This window comes from Portunus trituberculatus, chromosome 38, assembly GCF_017591435.1.
Source record: "Portunus trituberculatus isolate SZX2019 chromosome 38, ASM1759143v1, whole genome shotgun sequence".
In the NCBI taxonomy this organism is placed as follows: Eukaryota; Metazoa; Arthropoda; class Malacostraca; order Decapoda; family Portunidae; genus Portunus; species Portunus trituberculatus.
In genome coordinates, this window is record NC_059292.1 from 544,671 (window position 1) to 566,534 (window position 21,864).

At 38.6% G+C, this 21,864-nt stretch overlaps 2 protein-coding genes across 4 annotated transcripts in view; both read left to right on the top strand.

Annotated features, from left to right (window-relative positions):
* Nucleotides 1–1,662, top strand: part of LOC123514979 (structure-specific endonuclease subunit SLX4-like) — a 68,271-nt gene extending 66,609 nt beyond the window's left edge. For both annotated transcript variants that reach the window (XM_045273277.1, XM_045273275.1), the window contains exon 12: nt 1,476–1,662. In XM_045273277.1, coding sequence (XP_045129212.1) covers nt 1,476–1,568 — 93 coding nt within the window. In that variant the 3' untranslated portion in view covers nt 1,569–1,662. The remainder of the gene's footprint in view (nt 1–1,475) is intronic.
* A 5,048-nt stretch (nt 1,663–6,710) lies between these two features.
* Nucleotides 6,711–20,534, top strand: LOC123514980. 2 transcript variants are annotated; one of them, XM_045273279.1, is made up of 2 exons: nt 6,711–7,174; nt 19,018–20,534. In XM_045273279.1, exon 2 carries the CDS (start codon nt 19,028–19,030, stop codon nt 19,892–19,894), a length of 867 nt encoding a protein of 288 aa, XP_045129214.1. In that variant the 5' UTR covers nt 6,711–7,174; nt 19,018–19,027; the 3' UTR covers nt 19,895–20,534. The 2 variants fall into 2 exon arrangements, with proteins under 2 accessions (XP_045129214.1, XP_045129213.1); XM_045273278.1 differs by having other exon boundaries at nt 6,711–7,032.
* Nucleotides 20,535–21,864: the final 1,330 nt, after the last annotated feature.

A 21,864-nucleotide genomic window follows, 5' to 3' on the forward strand; every position in this document is an offset into this window, starting at 1 on the left:
AACAAAATTGGCTATTTGATAATAATTTGTTGTCTTCAAGGAACTCAATCCATTGTTTCTTTATTACTCTTTCACACATCTTGCATATTACACTAGTTAGTGATACCAGTCTGTAATTTAAAGGTTCTTCCTTTCTTCCTCTCTTATATATGGGAACCACCTCAGCTCTTTTCCATTCTACTGGTATTGTTCCATTTTCTATTGAGCATTTTATGATGTATATAGGACTTGCTAGTTCTTCCCTACATTCTTTCAGTATTCTGCCTGAAACTTCATCCGGTCCCATTGCCTTCTCTTCATCCAATTCCTTCATCATCTCTTTTATTTGAAGCTTGGTTACTTTAATCTCTTTCATATAGACGGTCTCTCTATTACCCTGTGGCCTTTCAAATTTGGATTCCTTAGTAAAGACCTCATGAAATTTACTATTTAACAGTTCTGCCATACTTTTTGGGTCTTCCACCATCCCGTACTCTCCTTTTAACCTTTCTATTGTTTCTTTTTGCCTTATTTTTCCATTTATGAATCTAGAACGATTTCGGTTGCTCCTTATATTTTTCGACAATGTCCTTTTCATAGTTTCTTTCCTCATCCTTCCTCATCTTAACATATTCATTTGTCGCTACCTTGAAGTTTTCCTTATTTCCTGGATTTCTATTTCTCCTCCACCTTTTCCATGCTCCATCTCTTTTCTCCTTTGCCCTAGCACACTTTGCGTTAAACCAATGTTTCTTTCCTTCTTCTTTAGGTCTATATTTCGGGACATATTCCCTGACTCCTGTTTTGTATATATCCAAAAATAAGTTACACTTAACCCTCGGCTATCGCGCCCAATTGGGGCCGAAATAGCCACACATAACCAGCGATAGCGAATTGATCTTGACGGGAAGGCGGTTTTGGCCAATGAGCGCTCAGATATTCCATGACGTCATGGCTGGGCACGCGATAGCAGGCATCTGAGGTCGCGATAATTAAATTTTAGCAACTTTTCATGGGTGCGTGATAGCAATAAAACGCGATAGCTGAAGTCGCGATAGCCGAGGGTTGATTGTATATTTCTCTTGCACCCTCTCTGAGTTTTCCATCTCCTCCCAATCTTAAATTTTTTAAATAGTTTTTGAGGTTCTCAATATCAGCTTTTCTGTAATCTAATCGGTCTCCTTTGTATGATTCGTCTCTATCATCTTTTCCCTCTTCTATATCCACTTCTAATATTATATGGTCACTTTGGTCATTTGTATTATCCTGAATAAAATTGAGTTTGTTCAGCCATGGTTGGTTGGGTCAGGAACATAGTGAGTGACAGTGAACAAATGAAGAGAGAAAGAATCTTAGTGTTGAAAGTTTGGGAATATAAGAGTAAGAGAAACATGACTAATAAATCATTAAAAAGCAGAGTGATGAATGAAATGCAAGATATAAATGGAAGGATACTTGAATGATAATTTGCTAACAAAGTTAATATATCTTTTCAGTGCCTTATTGTACGGACACAAGCAAACCAGAATAGAGGTCAGATGAGGGCATCAAGGAAAAGAAAAAATATTTCACAGAGAAAAAATTCCTGATGGAGAGGGCAGATTAAAGTTTTTTCACGGAAAGCACTCCTGAGAACAGCTCTCATCACTATATTTGGAACAAAATAGAGAAAGTATGAGAGATTATATTTGTGTGATTTACCTAATTTTATTTACCTAGTTGTGTCATAGGTTGAAAAAAACAGTGCTCATGCTGATTCATCCATATCTGTTTTCATTCAGGTTTTGTCTTGAATTGATTTAGCATATTTGCATCACTGAATTCCGTATCCAAATCATTCCAGAACTCGATGGTTCTAAATGGAAATCTTGTTTTCACCTAATCTCTTTGCATCTCTACCTGTAAGTTTAAAGGTTCAAGGTTCCAGCATTCCCTTTCCAATGGTGCTGGTTTGGCTTTATTTCTTTCTCTTTAGTCCTATATGTTTCTTTGCTTGTAATTCCTTATGTTATTGGTATCTTTAACTTTTTTCCACTTCATATTGATTTTTATCTTAGAACAGTATTAGTTGCTGAAAACAATCACTGGCACTCTTAATCTTTTCTTTTGTCTGTAGGGTTACACATTCCATTAGAAAGCATTTCAAGGTTTCTGTTTATTCTCCACATACAGGGCAACTGGTGTCCATTACCGTAAATCTTTCTCCAATACAATTTCAATATCAACAGATTATTTTCCATCATCCTGCCTTCTGCAAATCCATACTGGAATTAACTTGTTTTATTATTTATGAATAGGTGTTCTGCTAGCTTGGATTTTCACAAAACTCATATGTAATTTATAACCAGAGTTTGTGAGGGCTATTGGTCTGAAGTCACTCACTTCTTGATAGGCACCTTTTGGAATGACAACAATGTTTGCCTTTTTCCTTTCTTGAGGTGATTCCATCCTGATTGTTATTTCATTTAGTTAATCTCTAAGGCTTAAGCTCTTCTAATCAACTCTCTTCTGCACATTCATTTGAAGATCATCAGGACCAGTTTTTATGATTATTTTTCTGATATGTTTTATTGATTAATTTTTAGCAGCATTAATTAATTGGTTGCATCTCATACGTTTTCTGTGTAGTAAACATGTCTTTCCAATGCATCCATGTGTTCTTTGAGTGAGGTAGGATACTGATATATACTGTAGTTAAGTTTAACAGTTATTATCATAATAGATCATTCTTGTCTAGTCTTTTCTTAATTTTTTTTCTTAGCATATCACATTCTTTTCCATACTTGTATGATGCTTTTTTTTTTTAAGATATGTTATAGTGCAAAGACTGACTCTCTCACTTTGACCCACTGCTCTCCTATTTTACTGAAATTTTTTTTACTGAACATGCCCACTTATTTTTTTCTGATGATTTAAATTTTTTTTTTTAAATTAATTAATTAATTAATTTATTTATTATTATTTTTTTTTTTGTGTGTGTAACAACCATTACGGAAGATCAATCGATGTGATTGATTAATCGATTGATACATTTATTGTTGAATTAATAAATAATTACAACAAAGGAGGAGGATGAGCCTAGCCACCCACCCCCCTGGGCAAAGACTTAAGGTTAAAGTATCACAAAAATAACTCTGGACAGTATACACAACAAGAATACAAGTATTTCAATAAATAAATACACATATTGCACACCTTATTGCTTAAGACATCCTACAGTCTGGGAGCAAACTGAGGATATTCCCTGAGTATTTCCCTGAGGGTGGCAGAGTCTAGGAGATGGTCAATGAGGCTGTACAAGTCATGCTGACCTTGTGGCCTAAATTTAGCAATGAGAGGACATTCCATGATATAGTGACGCAGAGTGTGTCCCCTTGGTGCAGCACACAGCACACAGCACACACCAGGAGAAGCACTGACTTCCCAAAAATATTTGTAGCCTAATCTGAGTCTCATTGCCACCCTGTCATGTGATGCAGTATGTCTCCCGTAGGTGTAAGCACAGCTCTGGGAGACACGTGCATAGTGAAGACTAGTGCTACTGCCCCTATGGCAACAAAGCTCCACTTATTAACTAGGTCACAGTCCATGGGGAGGTGGATTGAAGGGCGTACAATGCAGCCTGACTGTCAATAAAGAAATATACATTCTTATGGAGAGGCGCCACAATGTGGAGCGCCTCCAGAACAGCATACAGTTCTGCTCTAGTGGAAGACATGGGTGCAGGGAGCCGCCTGGAAACCTCAGTGTCAGTGTAGAGACTGGCAGAGATGTAGTCACGGATGAACAGCCCACATCCAGACCTGCTGCCATTGACTGACCCATCACAATAAACATGAATAGCCTGAATGTGTGGGTACTTGGACAATTTAGTCATGAACATGTCTTGCAGCACATGAGGGAGCCAGTCCCTCTTGGGCTGATGCAGTGAGTGAATATCAACACTGACACGGTGAGGGTTCTAGGCGGGTTGCAGCGGTGACATAACAACATTAATACAAGCCTCGACTACACCTACACTTGTCAGTACTCCCAAGATCTTCCTGAGGTATGGTGTTGTAGGAGTGCAAGGATCATGATACAGGGGGGTCAGTGATCCCTTTAGAGAGTCAGAGCTCGTGCATAGCATCCGACTAATTGTGCGACAAGTAATTTCCTGTACCCTACACATAATACTCAGCAGGTGCAGTTCAGCTCTGAGGACTTCAATCCGTGCAGTCCTGGGGCATCCCAAGATTATCCGCATGGCTTCATTCTGTACAAGCTCCAGGGGACGGAGTTGAGTGGCACTAAACTGTATTAAAACAGGGGCGGCATAATCAATAAGGGACCGTATGACAGATATATAGAACATTCTTAGGACTGGAATGTCTGCCCCCAGGCCCCTGTTGGCTAGCAGCCGAAGTGGTGCTAGCCGTGGCAGAAAGAGGTCTCGAACATAGTGGACGGCTTGAAGAGACTTCCTAAAGCTCATCTGAACACCCAGGTACTTGTGTATATGAACTCTAGGGATGGGGATGTTATTTACAGTGGGCAGCTGAGAGACCTTCCCTTTAGTTTGAAATTTTGTTTTACATTCATTAATCACTAGTCCCATTTGGACACACAACACTGCCAGTTGTGACAAAGCAACCTGGAGAATCCTGGGTGTGGAGCATTGGAGGAGTATGTCATCAGCATAGATGAGGACCTGGGTGCCCTACGGAAAGGAACAGCACGCAATTTTGTCCATTAAAACATTGAAAAGCATTGGACTAAGGACTCCACCCTGTGGTGTTCCAAGCTCAAAAACTTCCTCAGAGGAGACTGCACCTTGAAACCAAACCTGTGCTGTTCTATTGTACAAATAGTCCCTGATTCATCCTAATAATCTACCTTTGACACCTTTGAGAATGAGTTCCTCCATAATAACATCTTTGTTGGCCCTGTCAAAGGCACCCTTGAGATCAACAAAAGCTCTGCAGGTAGCATCCTTATTTATAAGACACTCAACAAAACAATGACTAGTAGAGTGACCTTTTAGGAAGCCATGTACATTGCCAGAGAGTACATGGCCCACCTTGTATATAAGCCTGTTCAATATTACCCATTCCATCATTTTACATAGACAGCTGGTGAGAGAAATAGGGCAAAAAGTGCCATCACCTTTTGGTATTGGGATGACGATGGCTGTTTTCCAAGAGCGGGGAAGCTTGCCTGCAGTGAAAGGCATGTTAAATAAATCCAAGATAGGGTTGTCTACCTTTACCTCCAGGAGAGCATTGAGGATATCATAGGTGATGCCATCCTTGCCAGGAGCTGTTGACTTGCCCAACTTGACTGCCGAGAGGAGTTCGTCATGCATGATAGGCACACAGGTGTCGTCCAGCAGAGGAACACTGTGGCAAAGCAACTCCATCCTTCATGGTCTTTGCTGATCAAGCACCTCCTGGTGTTCCACAGGAAGGCCAGAGAAGGATGAGGCTTCCTTCCACTGCAAGATGAGTTCTCGTGCCCTGTCTGCAGGATCAGGGTCACACACCTGCTGTCTGGACTTGCCCCGGACGCTGTTGACATGGTGCCACACCTCCCAGAGGGACCGGGTCCTGCACACCTTGTCCAGGAAGGAGACCCAGTACTTCTTCCTTTCCTGCTGCCGCAGATCCGTGAGGTGTCGAGCCACGGTAACCATGGCATCCCGTGACTCTGTGTCTGCTGGGTTGAGCTGCCAACGTCTCTGGTAGGCAGCGAGCCTCTGTTGGCAGTTCAGTATGACAGGGTCGGTAGCGTAAGTCCAGCGGTGTGGAGCATGGGCCTTTGTTGGAACCCTTGGAGTCACAATGAATCCACTGATGGTGTGCAGGAGTCCGTCGTACAGTGCCTCTGCATCAGCAAAGGAGCCCTTCAGGGCAGCGTACCACGCCACCACATGGATGATGAGGTCCGTCATCCTGGATGGTGGCACCGTCAAGCGCTTTCTAGGCACTACCGGGGCGGACTGCACTGGGAGGGTCTTCTCCAGGGCGAAGTGGTTGCTCAGCAATGACCTGACAAGATAAGTTTGGGCAGTATATGTTGGCATATTGATGAGGGCTACATAATCAAGTCTGCCTCCTTGAACATGTGTGGGTGTGTGGTCCCCAGTAAGTACAGCTGTATCTGTGGTGTCAAGGAAAGCCTTCCAGCGCACACCATTGGCATTGATGGTGAGGTGGCTTCCTAGTTCCTTATGCCTGGCATTAAGGTCACCCATGATAACACTCTGCTCTTCAAAAACATATTCAGGAAAATTTGCAATATTAAGGGCTCCAGCATGAATGTACATGTTTACAAAGTAAATAATTTCACCCACAGTGTGCAAGCAAACAGTAATAAATTCAATACCCTCAGTGACCCCCATTTCCATGAAGTTAACTGGAATCCCATGTTTAATGTAAGTGGCCATCCCCCGACTACTGCCGTCACCACAACTGAGGGTGTGGTGTACGCCTGCTCTTTCCTTTGCTTTGAGAAAAGAAGCTATAGCTATATGATTTTTTCTTTATTTATCTGTCAATATCATGATGCCTGAAAGACATATATATATATATATATATATATATATATATATATATATATATATATATATATATATATATATATATATATATATATAAATTTTTTATTTATTTATTTTTTCATGGGTAGTGTGCTATACTATAGAATCCTTGGTTAGGCTTGGTAGTTGGTAGTGTGCTGCGAGTCACGCGTGACGCAACCTCCGAGCTTCTGCCGGGTAGGCGGAGACAACATGAGAATCTCCTTAATGAGAACTGAAAAAGACTTTATAGTATCTCCCTTGCAAAATTATTTAAAACACAAAATAAAGGGTAAACCTCGAAGAAGTAACTAATTATATAATTTACAGCGCAAAACGATGCTCTTGTGGTATAAGTAAAGTTATAAACACAAGATTTGTTACATGATCGCACAGACACTCACTGTGAACGCTGAGTTTGAGTACACGTAGTACAGTGAGCTGCGCATTGAGGCTGCACACTGCACAGAATAGCGGGTCCCCTTGATCTGACAGAGGTCTGTGGTTAGAGAAAGTGGAAGGCGATTGCAAACTTTAATCAATTAAATTAATTAAATAAGTTTAATTAATTCAACTTCATAGTCATGGCTTTTCATTCTGAACCATGAGTCGTCAGGTGTAGGCAGCAAAGTTAATCAGGTAAGTGTCTGAAATACCATAATCCTCTTAATTGAACGTATTTAAGTTAGCGAAGAGGGAAGGCGTATGTACAGATTGATTTATTTTTCCTCAAATAATTGCCATGGCAAACAGGACTCAACCTTTGGAAAAACATTCTCTAACCTGATTCACTCTCCATATCCCACTGCCAATAGCTGCAGCTTCGTTTGCCACACCCAGATTATAACATTTTTCCAGAAAGTGTTGTGTCAACTGTTTCACATCGTAGGCAAAGTAATTGGCACTACCATAGTTTAGACATCCCGTCACTTATCCCGCAGCGGCTCGGTTTTGGGGATGCCAACAGTCGCCAGATCTTTTCAGATATACACTTTTGCCAATCTAGCGAAAAAAACTGATTATGATATTTTGTAGCCTGACAAGGAGAACAGCAAAAATGATATCGGTAAATCTTCCCCGTAGCACCTCCTTCAGTTACTTTTAAATGCCCCCTTTCCCCTTCATGAAGCTTGGAGGCATGTGGGGAATAGTTTTTTTTTTTTTCTTTTTGCTGACAGGGGGAAGACAAATTTAGCAAAATTTGCTCCCCCAAAAAATCTACAGACCCCTTTATCTTAATCTAGCTGGGGGCACAAACCCCCTTAGGGTTTTTACCTTAACCTAACTTAAACACCTAGCAAGGGAGGCTGCCCCTCCCCCAGATTCCCCACTAAATTAATCTAACTGGGGAGCTGTACCCGGGAGACTGCCCCTAGTATCTTTACCATAACCTAAATGTCTTCTAGCAGGGAGAGCAGCACCCCTCTCAGATCCTTCCAAGTATCCCCAATGTTACGTTGTACTACGTCACAGTGGCTGAGTGCTCACCAACACTTGATCACATGCACAATTCTCCTTGCTTGCAAGCCGGGTGACAAGCTTCATTATTGTGGACTTAGTTTTTCGGAGGCACCTACCAAACTTTGAGAGTCAGTGTGGAACACAGTAAGGCTGGCCACCAAATAAAATCACAAAAAACTTGTTGGTCATAAACTGCTTCATCACTAAATGTCAATATTTTACTGCTCATTAGGAGGTGCCATTGGTAGGATTATCCGTGTTATCTTTGTTACGCTATTAGGACGTGTGTATTTACCTAATTGTATTGTGTAGGGTTTGAGTGGGGCTCATAGTGTCCAGTCTCCATTCTTCATTTATCCAATTTTTCTTTAAAGTTATGCACATTATGTGCTGTAACAACTTCATCATTCAATGCATTCCACTTTTCCACTGTTCTATGTGGAAAACTGTATTTTCCAATATCCTTCACACACTGCCTCATCCTAATCTTCTTAACATGTCCTCTTTTCCTTCTAGCTTCTGTCACCAGCATCAGGTCTTCCTTGTCTATTTTTTCAATGCGATTTATTATTTTATACATTGTTATCAGGTCTCCTCGTTCTCTTTTATCTTGTAAAGTTGGCAGTCCCATTTCCTTCAGTCCTTTCTCCATATACTAGGTCCTTTCATTCCGGCACCATCTTTGTAGCTATCTTCTGAATCTGTTCTAATCTTCCTATATCTTTTTTTAGAGCTTGGTGACCACACCATTACTATATACATATTCCACCTTAGGACATATCATGCTTGTGATAATTTTTTCATCATATCTTTGGCCATGAATTGAAATGCCACTCTTAAATTAGTCAACATTTTATATGCTAATCCAAATAGAAAAGGTAAAAAATGGGGAAGAAGTATATGAGGATGCTAGAGATATAGCTGAAATATTGAACGACAACTTTTGCGGTGTTTACAAAGGAGGAGCATTTTACAGGAAGAAGGCCTACGGAAATAAAACAAATGCAGGACATCATGGTTACTAAAGAAGATGCAAGGAAAATTATAAGTAACTTGGATATTAATAAATCAATGGGGCCTGATGGCATATCTGGGAGGTTGCTGAAAGAATGTAAGGATCAATTGTTGAACCCCATATTTGATATTGTGGAAACCTCCATACGAACAGGAATAGTCCCGAAAGAGTGGAAAAGAGCTGACATTGTGCCTATATATAAGAATGGAAGTAGAATGGAACCGTTAAATTACAGACCAGTATCGTTGACTAGTATATTGTGCAAGGTATGTGAAGAAGTAATTAAAGCTAAGTGGAGTGAGTATCTAGAAAGTGAAAACATTCTGAGTGAAAGGCTGTTTGGTTTCAGGAAAGGAAGATCGTGCGTATCCAATTCATTATGTTTTTATTCAAGAGTGACTGACATACTACAACATAGAGAGGGATGGGTGGATGCTATTTACCTGGACTTGAGAAAGGCCTTTGATAAAGTACCACACAATAGACTGATGTGGAAACTAAAGAAGATTGGAGGAGTAAGTGATAAACTAGCAAATTGGATGGAAAATTACTTAGTGGGAAGAGAAATGCGAACAGTGGTGAAAGGAAAGAAGTCCGAGTGGATAAAGGTAACCAGTGGAGTTCCACAAGGGTCAGTGCTTGGTCCCATCATGTTTATGATTTATGTTAATGATATGCCAGTAGGAATTGACAGTTACATGAATATGTTTGCGGACGATACTAAAATTATGAGGAGAGTAAAGAATGTGGAAGATTGTAACAAGTTACAGGAAGATCTTGATAAAATATATGAGTGGAGTAAAGAGTGGCAGATGGAATTTAATATAAACAAGACCCATGTTATGAAAATGGGAAGAAGTAGATACAGACCAAACAAGGATTACAGGCTGGTTGATGAGAAAATTGAAGAGACCAATGAGGAGAAAGACTTAGGAGTAACCGTGCAAAACACTCTGTCACCGGAGAAACACATTAACAAGATATTTGGGAAAACATATAAAATGTTTCAAAATATTGGCCTTGCATTCCACTACCTAGATGAAGAAATGATGAAGATATTATGCACCTTAATAAGACCCCAGTTAGAATATGCAGCTTGCGTCTGGTCACTACATATGAAGAAAAATGTGAAGAAGGTGGAAAGGATACAGAGGCTGGCAACAAGGATGGTACCAGGACTCAGGGAGTTAGACTATGAGGAAAGACTGAGGAAACTGGGACTGACTACATTAGAGGAGAGAAGAACAAGGGGAGACATGATAACTATGTATAAATTGGTGAACAAGATTGACATATTGGACAGAGAGTTGATAAAGGTGACCACAAGTAATCATCTCCGAGGACATGGAAAAAAACTAATAAGAGACATCTGTCTAAATGACATGAGAAAGTACAGTTTCCCGCATAGTAGTATTGATAAGTGGAATAAACTGAGCAGTGATGTCGTTGACGCAGTGTGTGTCAATCAGATGAAAGAGAGATATGACAGGAGTGGCCAAGGAGGCAGGACACAGAGAGCTTAGCTCGGGCCCTGTAATACACAAATAGGTAAATACAAATAGGTAAATACACACACACACACACACACACACACACACACACACACACACACACACACACACACACACACACACACACACACACGTTTATAAATTGATCAACGAATGGACCAAGTGGATAATGAGATACTGATCCTGAGAGAAGAATATGACATTCGAAGCACAAGATCGCATAGTAAAAAGCTGAGAAAGGGAAGATGTCTGAGATATGTTAAAAAATATATAAATTCCCACAAAGATGTGTTGAGACGTGGAACAGTTTGAGTGAAGAAGTGGTGTCAGCAATGAGTGTGCATAGTTTTAAAGAAAAATTGAATAAGTGTAGATATGGAGATGGGGCCACACGAGCATAAAGCCCAGGCCCTGTAAAACTACAACTAGGTAAATACACACACACACACACACACACACACACACACACACACACACACACACACACACACACACACACACACACACACACACACACACACTAAGGAAGGGACGATGTCTGAGAGATGTTAAAATTTAGTTTCCCGCAAAGATGTGTTGAGACTTGGAACAGTTTGAGTGAGGAAGTGGTGTCAGCAAAGAGTGTACATAGTTTTAAAGAAAAATTGGATAAGTGTAGATATGGAGACGGGACCACACGAGCATAAAGCCCAGGCCCTGTAAAACTACAACTAGGTAAATACAACTAGGTAAATACACACACACACACACACACACACACACACACACACACACACACACACAAAAAAAAAAATGTAAGGAACAACCAAAATTGTTCTACAGATTCATAAATGGAAAAATAAGACAAAAAGAAACAATAGAAAGGTTAAAAGGAGAAAATGGAATGGTAGAAGACCCAAAAAGTATGGCAGAACTGTTAAATAGTAAATTTCATGAGGTCTTTACTAAGGAATCCAAATTTGAAAGACCACAGGGTAATAGAGAGACTGTCCATATGAAAGAGATTAAAGTAACCAAGCTTGAAATAAAAAAGTTGATGACGGAATTGGATGAGGAAAAGGCAATGGGACCGGATGAAGTCTCAGGCAGAATACTGAAAGAATGTAAGGAAGAACTAGCAAGTCCAATATACATCATTAAATGCTCAATAGAAAATGGAACAGTGCCAGTGGAGTGGAAAAGAGCTGAGGTGGTTCCCATATATAAGAGCGGAAGGAAGGAAGAACCTTTAAATTACAGACCGGTATCACTAACGAGTGTAATATGCAAGATGTGTGAAAAAGTATTAAAGAAGCAATGGATTGAGTTTCTTGAAGACAACAAAATATTATCAAATAGCCAATTTGGTTTTAGAAAAGGTCGGTCATGTGTGACAAATTTATTGAGTTTCTACTCTAGAATAGTTGATAAAGTACAAGAGAGAGAGGGATGGGTTGACTGTATTTATTTAGATGTAAAAAAGGCTTTTGATAAAGTGCCACATGAAAGAATACTATGGAAGTTAGAGGAGAAGGGTGGCTTAAAAGGAAGCACATTGAGATGGATGAAGAATTACTTAAGGGGGAGAGAAATAAGGACGATAGTTAAAGATATGAAGTCCAAGTGGAGAACAGTAGACAGCGGAGTGCCACAGGGGTCAGTATTAGCACTAATACTTTTTCTCGTATATATAAATGACATGCCAGAGGGAGTGAACAGCTACATAAATCTGTTTGCGGACGATGCGAAACTGTGCAGAGTCATTAAACAAAAAGAGGATTGTGAAATACTACAGGAAGACTTAAACAAGATCTGGAAATGGAGCAAAAAATGGGAGATGGAATTCAATGTGGACAAAAGCCATGTCATGGAAATGGGAAAAAGTGAAAGACGACCAGTGGGAATCTATAAGATGGGAGATGGAGTAGAACTAGAAAAAGTAAAAAAGGAAAAGGACTTGGGAGTGACAATGGAAGAAAATAATTAACCAGTAAGCCATATTGATAGAATTTTCAGAGAGACGTATAATTTGCTAAGGAATATTGGAGTAGCATTTCACTATATGGACAAGGAAATGATGAAGAACTTGATAAGTACTAGAATAAGACCTAGATTGGAATATGCAGGAGTTGTGTGGACTCCCATAAAAAAGAAACACATAAGAAAATTAGAGAGACTACAAAAAATGGCTACAAGAATGGTTCCAGAATTTAAAGGGATGGCATATGAGGAGAGACTAAAGGCAATGGATCTACCAACCTTGGAGCAGAGAAGAGAGAGAGGGGATCTGATACAAGTTTATAAATTGATTAACGGAATGGATGAAGTGGATAATGAGAAACTGATCCTGAGAGAAGAATATGACTTTAGAAGCACAAGATCGCATAGTAAGAAACTAAGAAAGGGACGATGTCTGAGAGATGTTAAAAAATTTAGTTTCCCGCAAAGATGTGTTGAGACTTGGAACAGTTTGAGTGAGGAAGTGGTGTCAGCAAAGAGTGTACATAGTTTTAAAGAAAAATTGGATAAGTGTAGATATGGAGACGGGACCACACGAGCATAAAGCACAGGCCCTGTAAAACTACAACTAGGTAAATACACAATAAATGAAGGGAAAGTTCCACAAGAGTGGAAGAGAGCCAATGTAATACCGATATTTAAAGGAGGTAAGGCAACTGAACCACTAAACTACAGATCAGTGTCACTTACAAGTGTCGTAGGGAAGTTATATGAAATAATTATCAAAGAAAAGTGGGTTAAATTTCTAGAAGAGGAGCAAGTCATATTAAACAGAAAATTTGGATTCAGGACAGGGTGGTCATGTGTATCAAATTTAATAAGCTTCTACTCCAGAGTTATTGCAGGACTTGAAAACAGAGATGGATGGGTAGACACAGTATACCTGGACATTAAAAGGGCATTTGATAAAGTCCCTCACGGAAGACTTCTTTGGAAACTGGAGAACATAGGAGGACTGCGTGGAACCTTGCTCGAATGGACAAGAGATTATTTGAAGGATAGGGAAATGAGAACTGTGATCAGAGATACGTACTCATCTTGGAGTAAAGTAACTAATGGAGTGCCACAAGGGTCAGTGTTAGCCCCCATTATGTTTCAAGTTTATGTAAACGACATTCACATTGGGATAAACAGCTATATGAATTTATTCGCTGATGATGTAAAGTTGCTAAAAGTTATCAAAACCAGAGAGGACTGTCTACTGTTACAGGAAGATTTAAACAAGATCTATGAATGGAGAAGAAGTGGAAATTGGAGTTTAATGCCAAGAAATGTCACATAATGGAACTAGGAAAGAGTAAGAGGAGACCAGTATGGAACTATTTAATGGGACAAGAGCAAATAATGAAGACAAATGAGGAAAAAGAGCCCTGATAAAGGCATAAACAAGATATTTGGACTATCATATAAGATGTTGACTAATATAAGAGTGGCATTTCATTACATGGATAAAGGTATGATGAAAAAAATCATCACAAGCATGATACGCCCCAGGCTGGAATATGCAGCCGTGGTATGGTCTCTGAGCTCTAAAAGAGATATAAGAAAACTGGAAAGGATACAGAAGATTGCTACAAAGATGGTGCCGGAGTTAAAGGACCTCATATATGAAGAACGACTGAAGGAAATAGGACTGCCAACCTTATAGGATAGAAGAGAATGTGGCAATCTAATAACAATGTATGAGATAGTAAATGATATTGAAAAAATAGACAAGGAAGACCTGGTGCTGTTGGCAGAAGGAGATGGGAGGACAAGAGGACATGAAAAGAAGATCAGGATGAGGCAGTGTGTGAAGGATGTTGGAAAATACAGTTTTCCACACAGAATGGTGGAAAAATGGAATGCATTGGATAAGGAAATTGTCGCAGCACATAGTGTGCGTAACTTTAAAGAAAAACTAGATAAATGGAGATATGGAGACAGAACACTATGAGCCCTGCTCGAACCCTGTACAATACAACTAGGTAAATACACACACACACACACACACACACAGAGGAGGAGAAGAAGGCATTTTTTTGGAGAATTATAGGAGACAGGATAAGGAAATGGTATATAAAAGAGAAAGAAGAGAAAAGAATGGAGCAAGTTTAACTAAAAATGATAAAAACAAGAGATTAAAAATTATGTATACAAACATAGATGGGATTTTATCTAGTAAATTAGAATTAAGAGATTACATAAAGAAAAAAGAACCAGATATTGTATGCCTGGTGGAAACAAAGTTAAATGAGGCAATAAAAATAGACATAGATAAAAGGTATAATATATGGAGGAGAGACAGAGTGGGTAAAGGAGGAGGAGGAGTCATGATGATGTTAAGGAAGGAGATAGTGGTAAATCAAGTGGAGTTTGGGAAGGAAAATCAGAAATACTGTATGTTAAGATGCATATTAACAAAAAGGAGTTAACAATCATTGGAACATATGTGCCACCAAAACAAACTCATGGACTAACCAAGAATATAGAGACATGATAGATGACACAATAAGGAGTCTTACAAGAATCATTAAGGAAAGGAGAAAAGTGATATTGGTAGGAGATTTCAACTGTAAGGAGGTAGACTGGGAAAATTATGAAAGTGGTATGGGGGAAGATGCCTGGGGAGATAGATTCCTGAACCTAATGATAGATAATTTGATGGTCCAAAGAGTAAAGGAAAACACAAGATTCAGAGGAAACGATGAGCCGGCAAGATTAGACCTAGTTTTTACAAGGGATATACCAATTAACGATGATATAAGATACAAGTGCCCACTGGGAAAGAGTGACCATGTAATATTAGAGATGGATATAGAAGATAGAGATGAATCATACAAAGGAGACCGATTAAATTACAGAAAGGCTGATATTGAGAATCTCAAGAACTATTTTAAAAATGTAAACTGGGAGGAGATGGAAAACTCATTAACGGTTCAAGAGAAACAACTTATTTTTGGAAATATACAAAACTGGGGTCAGGGAATATGTTCCGAAATATAGACCTAAAGAAGAAGGAAAGAAAGATTGGTTTAATGCAAGATGTGCTAGGGCAAAGGAGAAACGAGATGGAGCATGGAAAAGGTGGAGAAGAAACAGAAATCCAGAAAATAAGGAAAACTTCAAAACAGCAAGAAATGAATATGCTAAGGTGAGAAAGGAAGAAGAAAAGAACTATGAAAAGGACATTGTCAAAAATGTAAGGAACAACCAAAATTGTTCTACAGATTCATAAATGGAAAAATAAGACAAAAAGAAACAATAGAAAGGTTAAAAGGAGAAAACGGAATGGTGGAAGACCCAAAAGTATGGCAGAACTGTTAAATAGTAAATTTCATGAGGTCTTTACTAAGGAATCCAAATTTGAAAGACCACAGGGTAATAGAGACTGTCTATATGAAAGAGATTAAAGTAACCAAGCTTGAAATAAAAAGTTGATGATGGAATTGGATGAGGAAAAGGCAATGGGACCGGATGAAGTCTCAGGCAGAATACTGAAAGAATGTAGGGAAGAACTAGCAAGTCCAATATACAACATCATAAAATGCTCAATAGAAAATGGAACAGTGCCAGTGGAGTGGAAAAGAGCTGAGGTGGTTCCCATATATAAGAGCGGAAGGAAGGAAGAACCTTTAAATTACAGACCGGTATCACTAACTAGTGTAATATGCAAGATGTGTGAAAAGTAATAAAGAAGCAATGGATCGAGTTTCTTGAAGACAACAAAATATTATCAAATAGCCAATTTGGTTTTAGAAAAGGTCGGTCATGTGTGACAAATTTATTGAGTTTCTACTCTAGAATAGTTGATAAAGTACAAGAGAGAGAGGATGGGTTGACTGTATTTATTTAGATCTAAAAAAGGCTTTTGATAAAGTGCCACATGAAAGATTACTATGGAAGTTAGAGGAGAAGGGTGGCTTAAAAGGAAGCACATTGAGATGGATGAAGAATTACTTAATGGGAGAGAAATAAGGACGATAGTTAAAGATATGAAGTCCAAGTGGAGAACAGTAGACAGCGGAGTGCCACAGGGGTCAGTATTGGCACCAATACTTTTTCTCGTATATATAAATGACATGCCAGAGGGAGTGAACAGCTACATAAATCTGTTTGCGGACGATGCGAAACTGTGCAGAGTCATTAAACAAAAGAGGATTGTGAAATACTACAGGAAGACTTAAACAAGATCTGGAAATGGAGCAAAAATGGGAGATGGAATTCAATGTGGACAAAAGCCATGTCATGGAAATGGGAAAAAGTGAAAGACGACCAGTGGGAATCTATAAGATGGGAGATGGAGTAGAACTAGAAAAAGTAAAAAGGAAAAGGACTTGGGAGTGACAATGGAAGAAAATAATCAACCGGTTAGCCATATTGATAGAATTTTCAGAGAGACGTATAATTTGCTAAGGAATATTGGAGTAGCATTTCACTATATGGACAAGGAAATGATGAAGAAATTGATAAGTACTAAAATAAGACCTAGATTGGAATATGCAGGAGTTGTGTGGACTCCCATAAAAGAAACACATAAGAAAATTAGAGACTACAAAAATGGCTACAAGAATGGTTCCAGAATTTAAAGGGATGGCATATGAGGAGAGACTAAAGGCAATGGATCTACCAACCTTGGAGCAGAGAAGAGAGAGGGATCTGATACAAGTTTATAAATTGATTAACGGAATGGATGAAGTGGATAATGAGAAACTGATCCTGAGAGAAGAATATGACTTTAGAAGCACAAGATCGCATAGTAAGAAACTAAGGAAGGGACGATGTCTGAGAGATGTTAAAAATTTAGTTTCCATAAAGATGTGTTGAGACTTGGAACAGTTTGAGTGAGGAAGTGGTATCAGCAAAGAGTGTACATAGTTTTAAAGAAAAATTGGATAAGTGTAGATATGGAGACGGGACCACACGAGCATAAAGCCCAGGCCCTGTAAAACTACAACTAGGTAAATACACACACACACACACACACACTCTCTTCACTTAAAATTTAAAATTCAAAATAGCAATTCCAAATCCAGCCTCAGAGTCCCCTTCTGGGGAGGTACCAGAAATGTCCCCCAGGTTGGAGTGCTCTCTCAGTGGCGACCCAAAATGTCTTCACGCCTCCCTCAATTTTTTTCTTACCAAAACACAGCTGTGTAAGGTAACTGACAGCTTCCAACAGTACAGTGGTACCTTGAAATACGAGTTTAATTCGTTCCCTCACTTGGGACTTGACCAGTTGGAGTGTACAAATATAGCCACCCACGGAAGACTGGGTGCTCTAATATTCAGAGAAGAGCTCACTGACATCCTGTAAATATTATTCATTGAATATATGAAGTTTTAGTTGAGAGAGAGAGAGAGAGAGAGAGAGAGAGAGAGAGAGAGAGAGAGAGAGAGACACCACCTTAGCCCTAGAGGTTTGTTTACATTGTTTACATTTTTCTCCCCCCTCCATGATAAGCGTTGGTGGAGAGGTAGGGGAAGATAGGAGAAATTTGTTTTGCCTTTTCAGTTACATACACATGAATACTTTATCAATGCATGAAAGTATATGAAATAACAGCAAAAGTTTATTTAGTGTTCTTACCTTAGAGACAGACATTTTTGGCTAATGGTGATAAATGGTGGTGGAGGAGGAAGGGAGGAAAGGATGCTGGCACCATTCACACGTAAACATTAAACATAAATGAAAATTGCACTTCCTTTAGAAAAAAAAAAAAAAAAAAAATCAGTAGATGGCATGAAAATAATGAAAGAACAATCACAGTGCATGAAATCCATGGGAAACTTGTAGATACTAGCTCAGCTGAGGCTGGACCGATGTGCTCAGCCACTGACTACAGCAACATCCCCCAAGCATGACTCATGGCTATCTCAAAATTTTGCTCATATCTCATAAGAAAATGAGCAAATCGTAGCTTGTATCTAAGAAAACTTGTATCTCAGGCAGCTTGTATCTCAAGGTACCACTGTATATGCTTAAGTACAGTAAACAAATTTTTCCTTCATTTGACCTGCTGAAATGGTGATGTGTCTGAAGTGCCTGTGCATCTTATATGCCGTCAAATACGGTAGTTTAGTATATCATTCATTATACCTATTTTGGGGAACTGGATGTCTATGGCAGTTGAAAATTACCAAAATATATTCATGGGGAGCTTATAAAGAACCTGATAAACTATTTTAGAATAATCTTGGGAGTAAGCAATACCATTTGTCTTGTATTCTTCCATCACAGAATGTGGCATCAAAAGAAAAGAAGCCAAAAATCTTCAAATTAGATATATCACTCTCCACTAGATTCATATTCACATTATTATTCAAGCAAAATGAAATGTAGGAACAAATTACCTGATAAAGAATAATCCAATTGTCTCCATTAAAAATATTTTATGAGTGCCATTACTGTTCCTATTTCATTGACTTCCATTATAGATTGATCTAGATAAAGCATTCCAGAGTGATATTTGATATTAATCACTTCCATCCACAGTTATGAATTTTATGCATTTCAGGTCAGCAGTCATGGACAGGACTATGGGAGTTGTGTCTGCTGCAGCTGTCCTAACTACAGGTGTTGCTACATGGGCTCTGTATAAGTGGCTGGAAACAAGAAACAGATTAAAACAATATACTGACAAGTACAGTGATAGTAAGGAAGTGCAAAGACAATTAGTTCATCAGTATGGCACCCTCGATGATTTACCACAGCTGAAGAGTTTAATATCACAAGAAGCAGATAATTATCATTCAAAGCTTTCACAGTTTTGCAGTGAAGTGTGCCAAAAGCATGGGGTGAACAAAGGCCGAGTACTTGATGTTGGTTGTGGGCCAGGAGGATTATCTTTTCACCTTAGTTCTCACTTTCAAAAGGTCGTCGGTACTGATATTAGTTACTCAATGATTGCAGCAGGACAACAACTAAAACAGTTTGCAGAATTTGGAACTCCATTTAGTAGTGAAGGAGGCAAGCATATATCTTTTGTACGCATCAGAGTCCCAGACTGTGCCTTAAGAGAAAAAGTTGTGTTCTGGGATGAGGATGCATCTGCTCTCTTTTACACTAGTGGCAAATTTAACTGTATTGTTGTTTCTAATACAATTACAGATATGGAAAATCCAAAGGCATTCTTGGAAACTATTGTAAATTACACTGAACCTAGTGGGTTACTGATTATTTCTGATGTTTATAACTGGTTGAATGGTCCAGAAGAACACTTAGGGGGTGAGGATGAGTGTTTAACTCATTCTGTATTGGTGAAAACCTTAGAACAAGATTGGACTTATGAGGAGGAGATTAACATTCCCTTCTATGTACCAAGATGCAAACGCCTTGCTGAAGTTGGTAATGCACATGTTAGTGTTTGGAAAAGGAAGCCTGAAGAGAACTAAATGGAATTCAGGAGAGTGAAGTTGCCAGCCAGCCTCAGACTGGTTCTTGCCGATTCTTCTTCGTACTTTATTGCAAAGAGTGAAATATATTTTTGAGGGAGCATGACATGACAAGTCTGCTCTTAGAGTATTAATTGTATTTTGTTAATTTCAAGGTATTTTTACGTGCTTATTAAAAACTTACCATCCCATCAAATCAAATACTTATGCATTATGACTTGGGAATTCATGCAATATTGATTTTCATTGGTATACAGACTATTCTTTCTTCTGTCTTTTTCTTTCTTCTGTCTTTCTTTTCAGCTTCAAGTTTGTAGCTTATAACCCCATAACTATTTTCTACCTGTGAAGTTAACCTCCATAGTGTTATTTTAGATATTGATTGTTCATGTGGTCAATAAAGTTTTAATCATCTCTGAAATGAAATTCCAGTTTGAGGATACCTTGGCATATTAAACCACTAATGTATTCTTAATTTAGCACTTATGTAATCGTTACGTCAATCTTTTCAGATTACATGGACAAATGACTGAGTAAGGCAAGAGGGGTCAAAACTGTGTCATCACTTGTATTGGAAAGGAACTGAAGCATGTAGTCTCCCAGTATAAAATATTGTCTTCATAAAGAACTTGACAGTGTCCTCTATATGTTTCTATGTTTTCCATTTTTGTGCTGTTCTAGGCAAAAAGTCACAGGAGTGATCAGTATGCCTAAGGAACATTCTAATTTCTGATCCTCATGACTTAAGGTGTGTTTGTACCATTGTACCTATAATAGTAAATCACCAATTTTCATTGAGCTCCAAGAAAATAATTAGACATTGAAAAAGTAAAAAAAAGTGACATAAAATATTTTCTCTTATGTTTTTCTACAAAATTTATATAAAATTTACATACATGTATCTTCACTCCTCCACAAGTAGATTTCTTATCAGGTATATATGTATTATTTCATTTGAGAGAAAAAAAAAATCTTTTCAACTTAAAATAAAGATTTAATACCATATTGCACAGCTTAAATATGGTGAGAATACACTAATCTGAAGTAATGGGGAGTTTTCAGAACTAATCCACCAGATGTCACAGCTGCTACGTGTCCCTTGCTGACATGAGCTAAATTATTGTTGTATTAAGTCCCAGGTGCATACAGATGCATAGAACATTGATTATGATGATACTGTTGACATTCTGTATCTACTTTTAAATATCCTGTATGGATAATTTTGGGAGAAGTTAGTCAAAACAAATATTTTTTTATGATTATCTTGTAAATTTGTTATCAGTATCTTAAATACGGCATACTGCAAGTCTAAAATCCATTGATTTGGACAATGAAAAAGGTAAAATCTTTGACTGTACTATATAGTATGACCCAGCTTACTCAGTAACATTGTGTTTATTTTCAGGGAAATTTAGCATCATTTGCATCAAGATCAAGACACGGCTAACAATCGAGCAAAGACTAAGCATATCACTGGACAGCTGTAGAGTGAGGAGAGAGGAATATGTGAAGTTTTCCTCCTCCTCATGGCATAGTGACATGGACATTACAGCAGGAATTAACTATTTGTCCAACAATGTGTTTGTTAAGGTAAACAGGTGGCCAGCCCAGGTTGGGTTAGACAGCAACACTCTCGCCAGGTTACTTGAGTTGCATGTTCTTAATTAAAATTGTTGTTTCCAAATACTAGTAAGTTGATCTGTGTGGTTTGGAGTTTTAAGTGACACACACACATGTTGTTTTCATGTTTACTGTCAACTGGTTTAATACATTTCTGATCAAGGATGTGCTCTTTGGGAAATGTAGAGATGACCAATCAAATCTCAATGCCAATTCATGAGAAAATCAACTTATCTACATTTGTTTATGGATAGGGTTCGATTTTGCCTGCGTTACTACTTAGAAGGAATTATGTAGAAAAATATATTATAATGACTTTTTGCATATCTGTGTTTATTGAATGACACTGC